Source organism: Scyliorhinus canicula, chromosome 11 (genome assembly GCF_902713615.1).
Source record: "Scyliorhinus canicula chromosome 11, sScyCan1.1, whole genome shotgun sequence".
Taxonomy (NCBI): domain Eukaryota; kingdom Metazoa; phylum Chordata; class Chondrichthyes; order Carcharhiniformes; family Scyliorhinidae; genus Scyliorhinus; species Scyliorhinus canicula.
The window spans coordinates 38,108,657-38,122,039 of record NC_052156.1 but is presented as its reverse complement, the minus strand read 5'-3'; the positions used below and the strand labels follow the sequence as shown (position 1 = coordinate 38,122,039).

General features: G+C 48.9%; 1 protein-coding gene across 5 annotated transcripts in view; it reads right to left on the bottom strand.

The window, feature by feature from the left end:
• Positions 1–13,383, bottom strand: part of cacna2d3a (calcium channel, voltage-dependent, alpha 2/delta subunit 3a) — a 1,093,156-nt gene that overhangs the window by 530,246 nt on the left and 549,527 nt on the right. For all 5 annotated transcript variants that reach the window (XM_038812776.1, XM_038812778.1, XM_038812775.1 and 2 more), the window contains one exon: positions 9,030–9,119. In XM_038812776.1, coding sequence (XP_038668704.1) covers positions 9,030–9,119 — 90 coding nt within the window. The remainder of the gene's footprint in view (positions 1–9,029; positions 9,120–13,383) is intronic.

Below are 13,383 nucleotides of genomic sequence, written 5' to 3'. Positions count from 1 at the left end.
TACAACTGGTGTGTGGCTATACTCAGCATATTGTGAGGGCAATGTGTGGTATCCTGGCAGTAGTCTTGATGGCTTCATTCTATGGCAGTCCACTATGTGTACTTGAGCCACCACAACAAACCAGTGGGTAACTACTAGGCACAAGGGATAGCCATGCACATGGCTTATGAGTCTGGCATACAACCCGTGTACATATGAACAGAACACATACATTGAAAGCCATGCTGCCATACAAACTATGATTAAGCTGACCATTGGGATGATGAAGCAATGTTTCTTCAACCTGGACAACGTTGGAGAAGCCTGCCAGGCAGCTACAGAGCACATGTTACAATTCATGGTAGTCTGCTGCAAAACCTTGCTCTCATGAGGGGATGGCCCTTATCACCAGATGTACAACAAACAGGCGGAGCAGGAGAAAGAGGCAGAAGAGGACATAAAGAAGGGGGGAGGAGAAAGGGATGAGACTAGTGTCCAAAAGGTTAGGTGAGATTACAGGGATAAGGTGGGGGCCTAGATAGTGTGCCCTTTCAGAGGGTCAGTGCAGACTCGATGGGCCCAGAATCAAACATTACAGGATATAGCGTATTTTGGAATGATGGAGAAGGGAAAAGAGCAGCTGGAGCAGCTGGGCTTACTCGAGCAAAAAGTGACATGGCAATCAGTAGATACAGAGTTCAGATGGATACAGGTAAAATATGATAAAGAATCAACCACACGAATAGGTACAGTCTACAGGTCCCCATATAGCAGAATGGAGATAGAGGAATAAATAAGCAAACAAATTAGGGAAAGGTGTGAAAAACAGAATAATAATCATCGGGCATTTCAGCTACCATCTTATTAATTGGCCAGAAGAGATCTGTAAAGGGATTGGAGTTCCTGCAATGTGTGAAAGGTTCCTCTCCAAACCAATATGTAAGAAGTCAAATAATAATTTAAAAAAAATAAATTTAGAGTACCCAATTATTTTTTTCCAATTAAGGGGCAATTTAGCGTGGCCAATCCACCTAACCTGAACACCTTTGGGTTGTGGGGGTGAGACCCACACAGACACGGGGAGAATGTGAAAACTCAACACGGACAGTGACCCAGAGCCGGGATCGAAACCGGATTCTCAGCGGCGTGAGGAAGCAGTGCTAACCACTGCGCCACGGGCCGCCCAACAATAAGTATTATTGACAAAAATATATTCAGTCTTTTCTCTGTACCAGCCCACTGATTGTAGTGTGCACGGTGAGAGGAAAAAGGATCTTATTGTTACAATAGATAGCAGCGATTGGGAGGGCAGATTTGAGAATGTATGAGAAGGTTTCCTGATATCATCCTTACTGCCGAATGGGAAAATATGGAAAACATCTGGGGAAATGACTGAATTGGGGAGGTGAAGGTGCAGGACATGGCTTGCAGAGTTAAATCAAAGAAATGTTAGTCAGGTTTGCTAACTTGGCACACCTGGCAAGGGCGATATATCCTGTGCTGCAACTTGGCTCTCTGGTTTACACTGCTGGTATTTACATGAAAACTATAGACAAGTTCATGCTGGCCGAATCTTCCAGCCTTGAAGGTGGGGCACCCCTGTCGCAGGTTTCATGGCGGCAAGGGGTGCAGTCAACAAGAAACCCTATTGACAACGGTGGAACCGCTGCCAGCCAATAACCCACCACCTCCCGCCACCGTGAATCATGAGGCGGGCTGTGGGGTAAATCCCCACCCCAGGAATGTAAAGTTTGACGGTAAACTTACTTCTTTAATTCCCATACCTAAAAAGTTAAGAGGTTAGCATAAATGCTTCACAGCTCCAGGGTCCCAGGTTCAATTCCCGGCTGGGTCACTGTCTGTGTGGAGTCTGCACGTCCTCCCCCTGTGTGCGTGGGTTTCCTCCGGGTGCTCCGGTTTCCTCCCACAGTCCAAAGATGTGCGGGTTAGGTGGATTGGCCATGCTAAATTGCCTGTAGTGTCCTAATAAAAGTAAAGTTAAGGGGGGGTTGTTGGGTTACGGGTATAGGGTGGATACGTGGGTTTGAGTAGGGTGATCATGGCTCGGCACAACATTGAGGGCCGAAGGGCCTGTTCTGTGCTGTACTGTTCTATGTTCTATGTTCTATGAATGCGTGCACATTATGTTCCAATTGTTCATTAAAAGATTTAGATGATCTTATATTCATTTTCAAATGTAAACTTTTTGACATCAGGTGCAGGATTCTCCCCTACCCGGCAGGGCGGGTGGTCCCGGCATCGAGGAGTGGCGTGAACCACTCCGATGTCGGGCCGCCTGGAAGGTGCAGAATCCTCTGCACCTTCAGGGGCTAGGCCGGCGCCAGTGGGGTTGGCGCTGCGCCAACTGGCACGGATGGGGCTTGGTGCAGCGCCAACCGGCGCTGAAGGGCTGGTGCGAGTTGGCGCATGTGCGGGAGCGCCAGCATATGCTGGCATCATCCCAGCGCATGCGCAGGGGGGTTCGTCTTCGTACTGGCCATGGTGGAGGTCCACTGCAGCCGGTGCGGAGGGAAAGAGTGCCCCCACGGCACAGGCCCGCCCGCGGATCGGTAGACCCCGATCACGGGCCAGGCTACCGTGGTGGCACCCTCGGGGCCAGATCCCTCTGCGCCCCCCCCCCCCCGAGGATACTGGAGGCCACCCACAGAGCCAGGTCCCGCCGGTAAGTACCAGGTCTAATTTACGGCGGCGGGACCGGTGGGGGCGGCCGCGCAGGCCAGAGAATTGCCGGGGGGGGGGACGCTGCCAGCGTCCGTCGACTGGTGCGCCACGATTCCCGCCCCCGCCAAAACCCCGGAGCCGGAGAATTCGGCAGCTGGCGGGGGCGGGATTGATGGCGCTCCCTGCCGATTCTCCGGCCTGGTGGGGGGTCGGAGAATCCCGCCCCAGAAGTGGCAGGTCTCCCTTTTGCTACCAGCTAATTTATTTCAAGCATACCAATGTGAGTTAATCAAAGTTAGTCAGACACAGACAACATGTGGATCATAAGCTACTATGAATAAGCTATTTTGGATCCACTATGACCAACATTTTAATTATTCGGCTTTTTGATGTATTATGCAGTACCATAACTGAAGTAAACTTTGATGTGGAGATGCCGGCTCTGGACTGGGGTGAGCACAGTAAGAAGTCTTACAACACCAGGTTAAAGTCCAACAGGTTTATTTGAAATCACAAGCTTTCGGAGCACAGCTCCTTCCTCAGGTGAAGTCTCAGTGCTCCGAAAGCTTGTGATTTCAAATAAATCCATTGGACTTTGACCTGGTGAAGTAAGCTGTGATACCATGTGACTTGCTTCAAAGCAAAAAAATATGCTGGCCCCAACGAGGCCAGGCCGAATTATCCTCCACTGCACCTAGTCAGGCCTGTTCTCTTTACTTTCCCAGGTCACTTATATTTTCTACCAGTAGTATTAGTCACCATAGTCCCAAATGATCATCCATTTAGCAAGGGGGAGAGCTGACTGGTGGTGGTTTAACCTGAGGTTCACCACATCTCAGGTGAGGGGCAAGGTTGAGAAGGTGGGGCCTTCATGAATAACCTCAGCTGGTACTGGAATTGAACTCGCACTACTGGCCTCACTCTGCACCACAAACCTGTTGGACTCTGGTTTAGCTTAGTGTAGTGGTCTACTTTCCCTTCAGGTTGGCCGGTAACACAGAAAGTTATGATCATTGGCATGACATTAGTGGGACAGCTGCTTCAACCTTCGGGTGCATCTACATCTTTTCATCCCTCACCATCACTTGCACCATCTCTCCCAGTTACTAGCATAAAGATTGGCATCCCGGTTGGTTAGTTTGTCAGTTAAAGAGATCTGCATTTGGTGAAGCACCAGCACAAATGAGGAACAGTCGTAACAGGGACACTTTAGACCCAGGAGGGGTGGTTGGGTGGTGGTGGTGGGGAGACGGGGGCATTAATGTAATTTCGCAGCTCAGCTGGACAGGATAGATATACTGGTCTCAGTGATGCAGCCTTTAATAGAAAGCCTCACACAAGCAGAAAGGAAGCAAGTTAAACTTCATCATGTTTGATGTGAGCAATTAGTGACAGCAATGAAATTGCTCCATTGGAAATGCTTATACTGCAGAATAAGTCACAGGCCCACAGAAGAAGGTCATATCCCTGAAGGTAACATTCATATTGTGATCTGTTTGATATACAATTATTCTAATTGAAGTACTTGCTTTAGGTTTTGTAGTTCCACTCCATCTAGTGTAATTTGTTAAGTTATCATTTCATACATTTCTCAATAGGATTGAGAGTTGTGTAATTTTCTAGGTGACAAATTTGATATAACCTGAGGGATATTGCAAGCTCTGGATATCGCCTGCTGTGATCCTCGTTTCTGCACTGCCATTTATTTATCACATAGATTTATTAGAATTGGACAAGACCTATAATGCATTTCAGAAAGAAGGGAACATGAAAATGTTGTAATTAGTCACCAGTGACCAAATGCATTCTCCTCCAAAATTTTGCTGATTAATGATACTAGATTATGGCAGCTATTTTCATCATAATTTGTGATGCGAGTCGTCCAATTTTGGATGATGATTTTTATTGTAGTGTTTGCTGAAAAATTATCAAAAAGCATCGAGGAAATAAATGTGCTCTAATGATAGAATCATTATCTTGTAATTACAAATAAACTTGTCTCAGTCCTCGTGTTGAATGGACATTATTATTTGCATCTGTGTGCTCCTGTTATCATATGCAGTGTGTAAAATGCTGTAAGCTGCACTCAGTATGTTGAACATAGCAATCTCGGCTTCCTGCTGAGAACTACCCATACCCCTTTCAAGCTATTCCAGTATAGCTGGAACACTGGTATTGACCCAAGAATGTGGAAAACTGCCCAGGTATCTCTTGTCCACAAAAGCAGGATAAATTCAGTCCACTACCGCATCAGCCTATCAATCATCAGCAAATCACAGAATCCCTATGGTGCAGATGTCGGCCGTTGTGCGAATACATGAATAGGATGGGAAGAGAGGGATACGGATCCCGGAAGTACAGAAGATTTTATAGTTTAGACATCTATCATGATCGGCTCCGGCTTGGAGAGCTGAAGGGTCTGTTCCTGTGCTATACTGTTCTTAGTTCTGTTGTCGTTCCTTATCTCTTCCGCTCTCAGATCTGCATCATTCATTATCTGTCTCACTGAATTAGCTATTTATTGTCAAACATTGTCGATCGTCCACTGGAGAATGTGTTGGACGAGCGTATATCTCCTGTTAAATTGGTAAGTGGATAATAATTCCATCTCGAGAACACTTTGTGCAGATCACATTATGCCTGCACTAGAACAGAAGCAAAGCTGTAGGCAAGATACTAAGCACACAACACCCAGATAAAAGAACTAGAAACAGCCTATTAACAATTCTAAATAGCTTTATTTCCTTTTCTGAAGCTTCCCACCATTCCACAAAATATTTTGACACGTGATACACTCAGAAATGGAGGAGTATTTGGTGGATTGCTGCTTTCATTAATGTTTTAATTATACCACCTTGCATGAAATAGAATCCTGGGCATGATTCTCCAGCCCCGCGTCGCGCCGGAGAATCGGCGCAACCGCGCCACTCCGCCCTGATGCCGGCGCGAGATTCTCCGAGGTGAGGAGAATCGGCGTCATTTGCGCCGGGGCATTAGGTGCGGCGCCGGTTGCGGGCCACTGTACGAGGCCAGGCCGCCAATTCTCTGGCCCGGATGCGCCGAGCAACCGCGTGGTAAAAGCAGAGTCCCGCCAGCGCCATCCACATCTGGTCGCTGCCAGCGGGAACTCTGTGCGAAGGGTCGGGGGCGGCCTGTGGGGGGGGCTCTGTCCCCGGGGGGGGCCTCCGATGGGGTCTGGCCTGCGATCGGGGCCCACCGATTGGCGGGCCGGCCTCTCCCCCCTACTTTGTTGCGCGTCCAGTCCCAGAACCCCCGCGCCATGTTGCGTCGGGGCCGGAGCGTTCAGTAAGGCTGCTGCGCATGCGCGGGTTGGTGCGTCGCCACTGCGCATGCACGGGTTGGCGCGTCGCCACTGCGCATGCATGGGTTGGCGTGTCGCCACTGCGCATGCATGGGTTGGCGTGTCGCCACTGCGCATGCGTGGGTTGGTGCGTCGCCACTGCGCATGCGTGGGTTGGTGCGTCGCCACTGCGCATGCGTGGGTTGGTGCGTCGCCACTGCGCATGCGTGGGTTGGTGCGTCGCCACTGCGCATGCGTGGGTTGGTGCGTCGCCACTGCGCATGCGTGGGTTGGCGTATCGCCACTGCGCATGCGTGGGTTGGTGCGTCGCCACTGCGCATGCACGGGTTGGCGTATCGCCACTGCGCATGTGTGGGTTATCGTGTCACCACTGCGCATGCACGGGTTGGCGCGTCGCCACTGCGCATGCACGGGTTGGCGCGTCGCCACTGCGCATGCACGGGTTGGCGCGTCGCCACTGCGCATGCGTGGGTTGGTGCGTCGCCACTGCGCATGCACGGGTTGGCGCGTCGCCACTGCGCATGCGTGGGTTATCGTGTCACCACTGCGCATGCGTGGGTTGGCGCGTCGCCACCGCGTATGCACGGGTTGGTGCGTCGCCACCGCGCATGTGTGGGTTATCGTGTCACCACTGCGCATGCGTGGGTTGGCGCGTCGCCACCGCGTATGCACGGGTTGGCGCGTCGCCACTGCGCATGCGTGGGTTGGTGCGTCGCCACTGCGCATGCGTGGGTTGGTGCGTCGCCACTGCGCATGCACGGGTTGGCGTATCGCCACTGCGCATGCGTGGGTTGGCGTATCGCCACTGCGCATGCGTGGGTTGGTGCGTCGCCACTGCGCATGCACGGGTTGGCGTATCGCCACTGCGCATGTGTGGGTTATTGTGTCACCACTGCGCATGCACGGGTTGGCGCGTCGCCACTGCGCATGCACGGGTTGGCGCGTCGCCACTGCGCATGCACGGGTTGGCGCGTCGCCACTGCGCATGCGTGGGTTGGTGCGTCGCCACTGCGCATGCACGGGTTGGCGTATCGCCACTGCGCATGCGTGGGTTGGCGCGTCGCCACTGCGCATGCGTGGGTTGGTGCGTCGCCACTGCGCATGCACGGGTTGGCGTGTCGCCACTGCACATGTGTGGGTTGACGTGTCACCACTGCGCATGCACGGGTTGGCGCGTCGCCACTGCGCATGCACGGGTTGGCGGGTTGCCACTGCGCATGTGTGGGTTGGCGCATCGCCACTGCGCATGTGCGGGTTGCCGCCACCCCCAGTGCGCACCAGGAAGTAAGGCTGGAGCGTCCTGAACCGCTCCAGTGCCCTGCTGGCCCCCTGAGGGGGACAGAATCGCTACTGCCTGCGCCTGTTTCGCGCTGTCGTGAAACGCGACGGCGCGGGCACTCTGTCCCGTGATCAGAGAATCGCGCCCCTATATTTTCTGATTTATGATCAACATCACTCTGATTCTCTCAAGCAGAACATCACTGGTCCACCAATTTGTACCTGGTTAGGGAGGAGCTTCCACTTTGAACCATGGTAACTTAAAATATATTTTGGAAGCTAAACCAGGTGACAAAAGAAAGAAAGCAGTGGTCTCAAAATGCATGCAAACAACACCAAACAACCACAACAGCAATGCTCACTAGTCACACTTCAATTAGATACCAGCACAAATATAGACCCTCACGAAGCGAACCCTAGTGAGTTTGAGGAGGAACTACAAGGTGAGGCACAGAGATTTGGGTAGGTACCAGAGAGGTGTTTCAAAAGACCTTGTGGCACAGTGGGCAACGCCCCTGCCTCTGAGCCACAGCTCCAGATCCGAATTTGACTCCAGGACTTGATGACCAAGGAAGGTGCATTAATAAGTGGCCAAACCATTTGAGTGTCAACCTGAAAACTTCTTTCAACAAGCCAATGGCAGGCGGTAAGTGCAGGAGAGACTCCAGGTCAGCCATGTTTGACGTGGAGTGGTGCCCCTCAGGTTATGAGCCTCTGACAACAGATTAGAAACCTGTTTAGGGAATAATTAGCTGTGTAAACAGATGAAAGTTGGGAATCAAAATAGGGATGTGTAGGTTGATGAGAATCCAGGAGATTCCGGCCAGTAATCCAGCTTATTGATTGTACATTAACTGCTTGGGTATACAGACTTTACAATGTGTATGTCATATTTCACCCCTGCATCCGTCCTTTCAAAAGAGAGCAGGAGATTGCCGTATAACTTTGATTCACTGTTGACAGATTTATGTTCAAATTGGGTTGTAATATTTAGTAGCTTTATGCCGTTCATATGCCAGATAAATATTGTATGGACTTATGAACCTAATGAAAAGGACTGAAATAGAGTTTAAAAGTAGAATAATTAAAGACAATGGCTGGGAATTTCCACTCCCGTTCGCATTGGTCGGGTTCAGGCAGCGCCCCCCCCTCGGCGATTCTCCGGCCCGTGATGGGCCGAGTGGTCGCCCGTTTTTTTTTTCCTGTCGGCGTAAATTAGAGTAGGTCCTTACTGGCGGCCTCCGGGGTTCTCAGGCGGGGGTGGGGGGGATCTGGCTCTGGGGGGTGCCCCCATGGTGGCCTGCCCCGCGATCAGGGCCCACTGATCCTGTGCCCGCCGCGGAGACGAACCCTCCCGCGCATGCGCTGGGATGATGCCAGCACACGCCCGGTTGGCGTGGCACCAAGCCCCTTCCCCACCGGCCGGCGGGGTGCAAACCACTCCAGGGCGGGCCTAGCCCCTGAAGGTGTGGAGGATTCCACACGTTTGGGGTGGCCCGATGCCGGAGTGGTTCACGTCACTCCTCGGCGCCGGGACCCCCCATATATATGAATATTAGAAAAAGCTATGAATAGTAGAAAAAACAAATCCAAATATTTTTAAAAGGATGTCGCTTTTAAAGGATTAAGCATATCCTTCCGCATATTTTCAAAGTAATTTTATCCAATTTTTGGGAGTCATATATATTGTTTATTTCTTAACCCATTTGAAGATGAGCACACATATTCACAAGGAGGTTGAAAATAGAACTCATGCGAAAGCCACTACCTGCTTCAGAAGGGTGAAAGCTTCAGTCAAAGCAAAGCCTAGCATTCCGATTCCTTTTGCATTCAGGGTATCAAGGTGCTCTCTGAAATGCTGTGGGAGAAAGAAAATGCACAATAAGTTTTTAAACAGCTATAATTTCTCAACCTATCATGTTCAAGTTTTTGTATTGAAGAGCCATAAGTAAATACTCGTTCTGCTCGCGATACCATTTAAGTAATAAAAAAACTCTACACTATAACATGGAGGCTTATTCTGAAACTGTGAGGAAAGATACCTCACTCCTGAACGAATTCCCATTGACAATGATGCCAAGGGGCTGTATAGTGAATGCTTGCAGATTCCTTCAGAAAACATTATGTGGGGAGGAGAATGGGCATCAATAGTGAGGGTGGGGAAACATTGCCCAGGATTCTCCAAAAACGTGACTAAGTGTTGACGCCGGCATAAATACCGGAGTATTTCATGCTGGCGTCAATGGGCCTTTCGGCCCAGCGATTCCGTGTCCCACAGGGGGCCAGCATGTCGCCGGAGTGCTCCGCGCTGCTCCAGCTGCCATACGCGGCCCTGCACTGCATGCGCTTCCACGCCAGCGCTGTGCAACATGGCAGAGCCACACAGCAGGCCGGCGCGGAAGAAGGTAGCCCCCCCCCCAGATTGCAAGTGCCTGCCGATCAGTATCCCCTGATCATGGGCCTGGCCGTCATGGAGGCACCCCCTGGAGACTGATCCACCCCCGCCCCCCACCAGAACAGCCACCGCAGCTGCGCTGCCGAGCTTCCGCCAGGTGGAACAATGCGTGAACTCACGCCGGCAGGAACTCAGCTGATCGACTGCAGAAAATCACCGCGGGGGCCTCTTTCAACGGCCCATGACCGGCGCCGCGTCGACAGTACGCACACGACTGGCGTCGATTCTCCAGTTGCCGGAGAATTGCTTCCTGGTGTCAGACCCGATCGGATCGAGCGCCATTTCGATGCAGAGGCTCAGAGAATCCCGGCCGTGGTTCCCAGTTAAAAAGCAAACTGCTAGCCATCTGTGGCAAGCTTCCATCGAGGAAATTATATGATGGAAGGGGATTTTTAAAAGGAAAGTGGGGACTTTGGAACACAATTGTAGGAACCTAACAGTAAATAGTGTTACAAAAATTATATTGTGTTAAGCATTTCAGTTTCATGACCAGAACATAATTGCTGAAAGTGAAGCTGCCCCTATCCAGCCTGACTCAAAGGGAAATGATCAGAAGTTGGGAGGGGCCACATGTGTTTTATTTGAGGGACAAGTACTTCTGCCAAGCAACGTTTCCAGCTGTCTTCACTTTAAGCCTCTGCACTCGTGTTACCATATGCTGTTTTTGTATTATAATTAATGTACACTCTACATTTCTAATCTATTATAAGTCAATGTTTGGGAACCAAGTTTTTTTGTGTTAGCATAAATGCGCCATACTGTGTGCCCGTAATTGCAGCATTTAATACTGCATAAATTCTAATCTCCTTATTTCAGAAATATTGCTATAGCTCAGAGCCTGAAAGTGAGGATGGGATGTATTTTAAATGTTTATAAGATAGGAAACTCAATTATTACCATCTATTACTGTGATTTGCCCAAAGGCAAAACAAATTTGGATTACCTTAATGTGTAAATATGAATGCTGATACAGAAAATTAGTATTTTTCATTACAAAGCACTGTCATTTACTTTCAGCAGGCTACCATCCATCATTATAGCTTCCACTGGGAAACCTGCCATCACACTTTGATACCCCCGAAACCAAACATATTACGTTGAGCTGCTAAGGTTACTGGGTGTACTCAAGCTGAGATTTATTCACATTGCTGACAACACAATCACCTATCGTGCAAGTTATGGGGGAATGTTCCATGGCCCTTTGAGAAATGCACAAAATTATGAAACATCTGGAGAAGTCCAGTCAGATTAATTGCACTGCCTGCCCTGTGAATGTCAGTGTTCCAGGTCATCAACCAAGAGCTGTGTGAGTGGGAATTTTATAAGGAGCAGTTAACACAATCAAAAACAAGTTTATTTTACCAAGAACAAAATTGCTTCCGTCAGCAGCCCGAAAATGCGTATGGTCTGTTTTAAAAATATTTATGAGATAGTAAACTCAATGATGATCAGCTATTGGTGAAATATGCCCAAAGGCAAAATAAACCGGAAAATTGGAATGAATAGACAGCGATCCTGATACAAGAAATTTGGAATTTTCCTTTCAAAACACTGATTTTTCGAGATACAATAGAGAAAAGAATATTTTTCCTGCCACCCATACGTTTGGCATGCATGAAGAACAATTTCCAAAGCTCAAAGCACAATTTAAGTAATAGAATATTATTCATCATCGTACTCAGGCCAACACCACAGAGTTAATTGTCGCTCCCCGCATGATTCAAATGAGCTGTTTCAGGGTGAGTGCCAAACATATTTGCAGGTGCAGATTTCAGGTCCAGGGTATTTTAATTGCTGCAAAAGATCACTGGGGCTGGAAATTCAGCCAGCAGCAAGGAAAGACTCACTATCGCCAAGGTGAGTTTCAGGAGGAAACTCCTCATGCTGTACAAGACAGCTGTCATCACCACACTCCTGTACAGCAGTGAGACACGGACTATGTATCAGTGACACATAGGAGCAGAAGAGAAATCCCATCAGCAATGCCAACACTACATCCTCCGGATTTAATGGGAAGGCCATCGAACAATAGTATTCCTCTTGAAGCAAGCTTCATAAGCATTCAGGCACAACTCCTGCAAAATCAACTTGGATGAACTGGAAGTCCGGATGGCCGAAGAGCATCTCCTCCATGTCCTGCTTTCTCAACTCTGAAATGGCGGGTGTTCCAGAGAAGACAAAGAAAATGCTTCAAAAGACAATCTCGAATCTCTGTTTGGAGCATGGCAGCATTGACATTTATGATTGGGAGGAGCTTGTTCCCAATCATTTAAGATAGCAGCAACTTGTCCATGAGGCTGCAACATGCTTTGACTTTCAATGCCTTAGTGGTGAGGCAGTATGGAAACAGAGAACGAAAGAAATGGATTAGTTTGCAAAGCATTTTAATACTGAAATGAGCTCAAATTCACGCATCCACTAACCCACAGAAAGAAAGTCCCTGCCAAATGCAGCAGTGGCTCGGCACTCATACAAATCAGATGCAGGCATTCAGCATTTTGATTTATGTCACATGTCCCAAAGTACAGTGAAAAGTATTTTTCTGCGGCCAAGGGAACGTACACAGTACGTACATAGTAGACACAGAAGAATAATCGACAGTGTACTTTGACAAATGGTACATCAACAAACAGTGATTGGTTACAGCGCGGAACAAGGGGCCAAACAAAGCAAATAGATGAGCATGAGCAGCATAGGGTGTTGTGAATTGTGTTCTTACAGGGAACAGATCAGTCTGAGGGAGAGTCGTTGAGGAGTCTTGTAGCTGTGGGGAAGAAACTGTTCCTATGTCTGGAACATAGGACATAGAAAGTGTATGATATAGTGAATCCCTCTGATTTCCATGTGCCCCTCAACCTACACAATGATTCCAGGGTAGAGCAAACTTCAGGAAGCTTCATAGACCAGGGCAAAACACAGGAACATTAAAAATTGGAGCAGGAGTGGGCCACATAGCTCCTTGAGCCTGGCTGGCTGCATGCAAATCATTTATAATGCCTTGCAATTAGGGGACACCTGACATATAGATAACATTCAGTCTCTTCTCATGTTGTTAATATTTATCTGGTAACATTAGGACAGAGTGTGGTATGGCTTTGCCTGAATATATTAGTTATCACTCCATTAACTTATGTCTGCCCACCTGATTACCAGGAAGGATCTTGATTTAGTGGCTTGCCAGAACACTCAGAGAAACAGGTTAAAATCTCTATTTTTATCATTATATATAATTCATGATGAAATTATACCATTGAAACCTCAGTGTTATTTTCATTTCGGCACACATTCCCACTGCCAATCTTGAACCCACCCACAAACCGTGGGCAGTATAAATTTCGAGCAGTATTTAAAGGGATACTTTGCTGCAATAGAGATTGCTGGAATTAGGCCTGGAACACATCCTTTTTGCAATCGCTTGTGCATTCTCAGCCTTAAAGCTTTTCAGTAATTGATGATCTTTTATTATTGGGCAGTATGAAAACTTAATTCCCAAAACTTCCAATGTCTCCTTTAAGACGTTCCTTAAAGCAGTCTGGGCAAGATTCCTGTCATTCCAGGAAGCTGCCATCTTTAATTGGACAGCAGCCCTGGTGGTGGCCAACAGCCGCAATATGGCACCCAGCATGTCCCGCTGCTCGCCACTTTCTGCCCTGCTCCACAGTTTCGG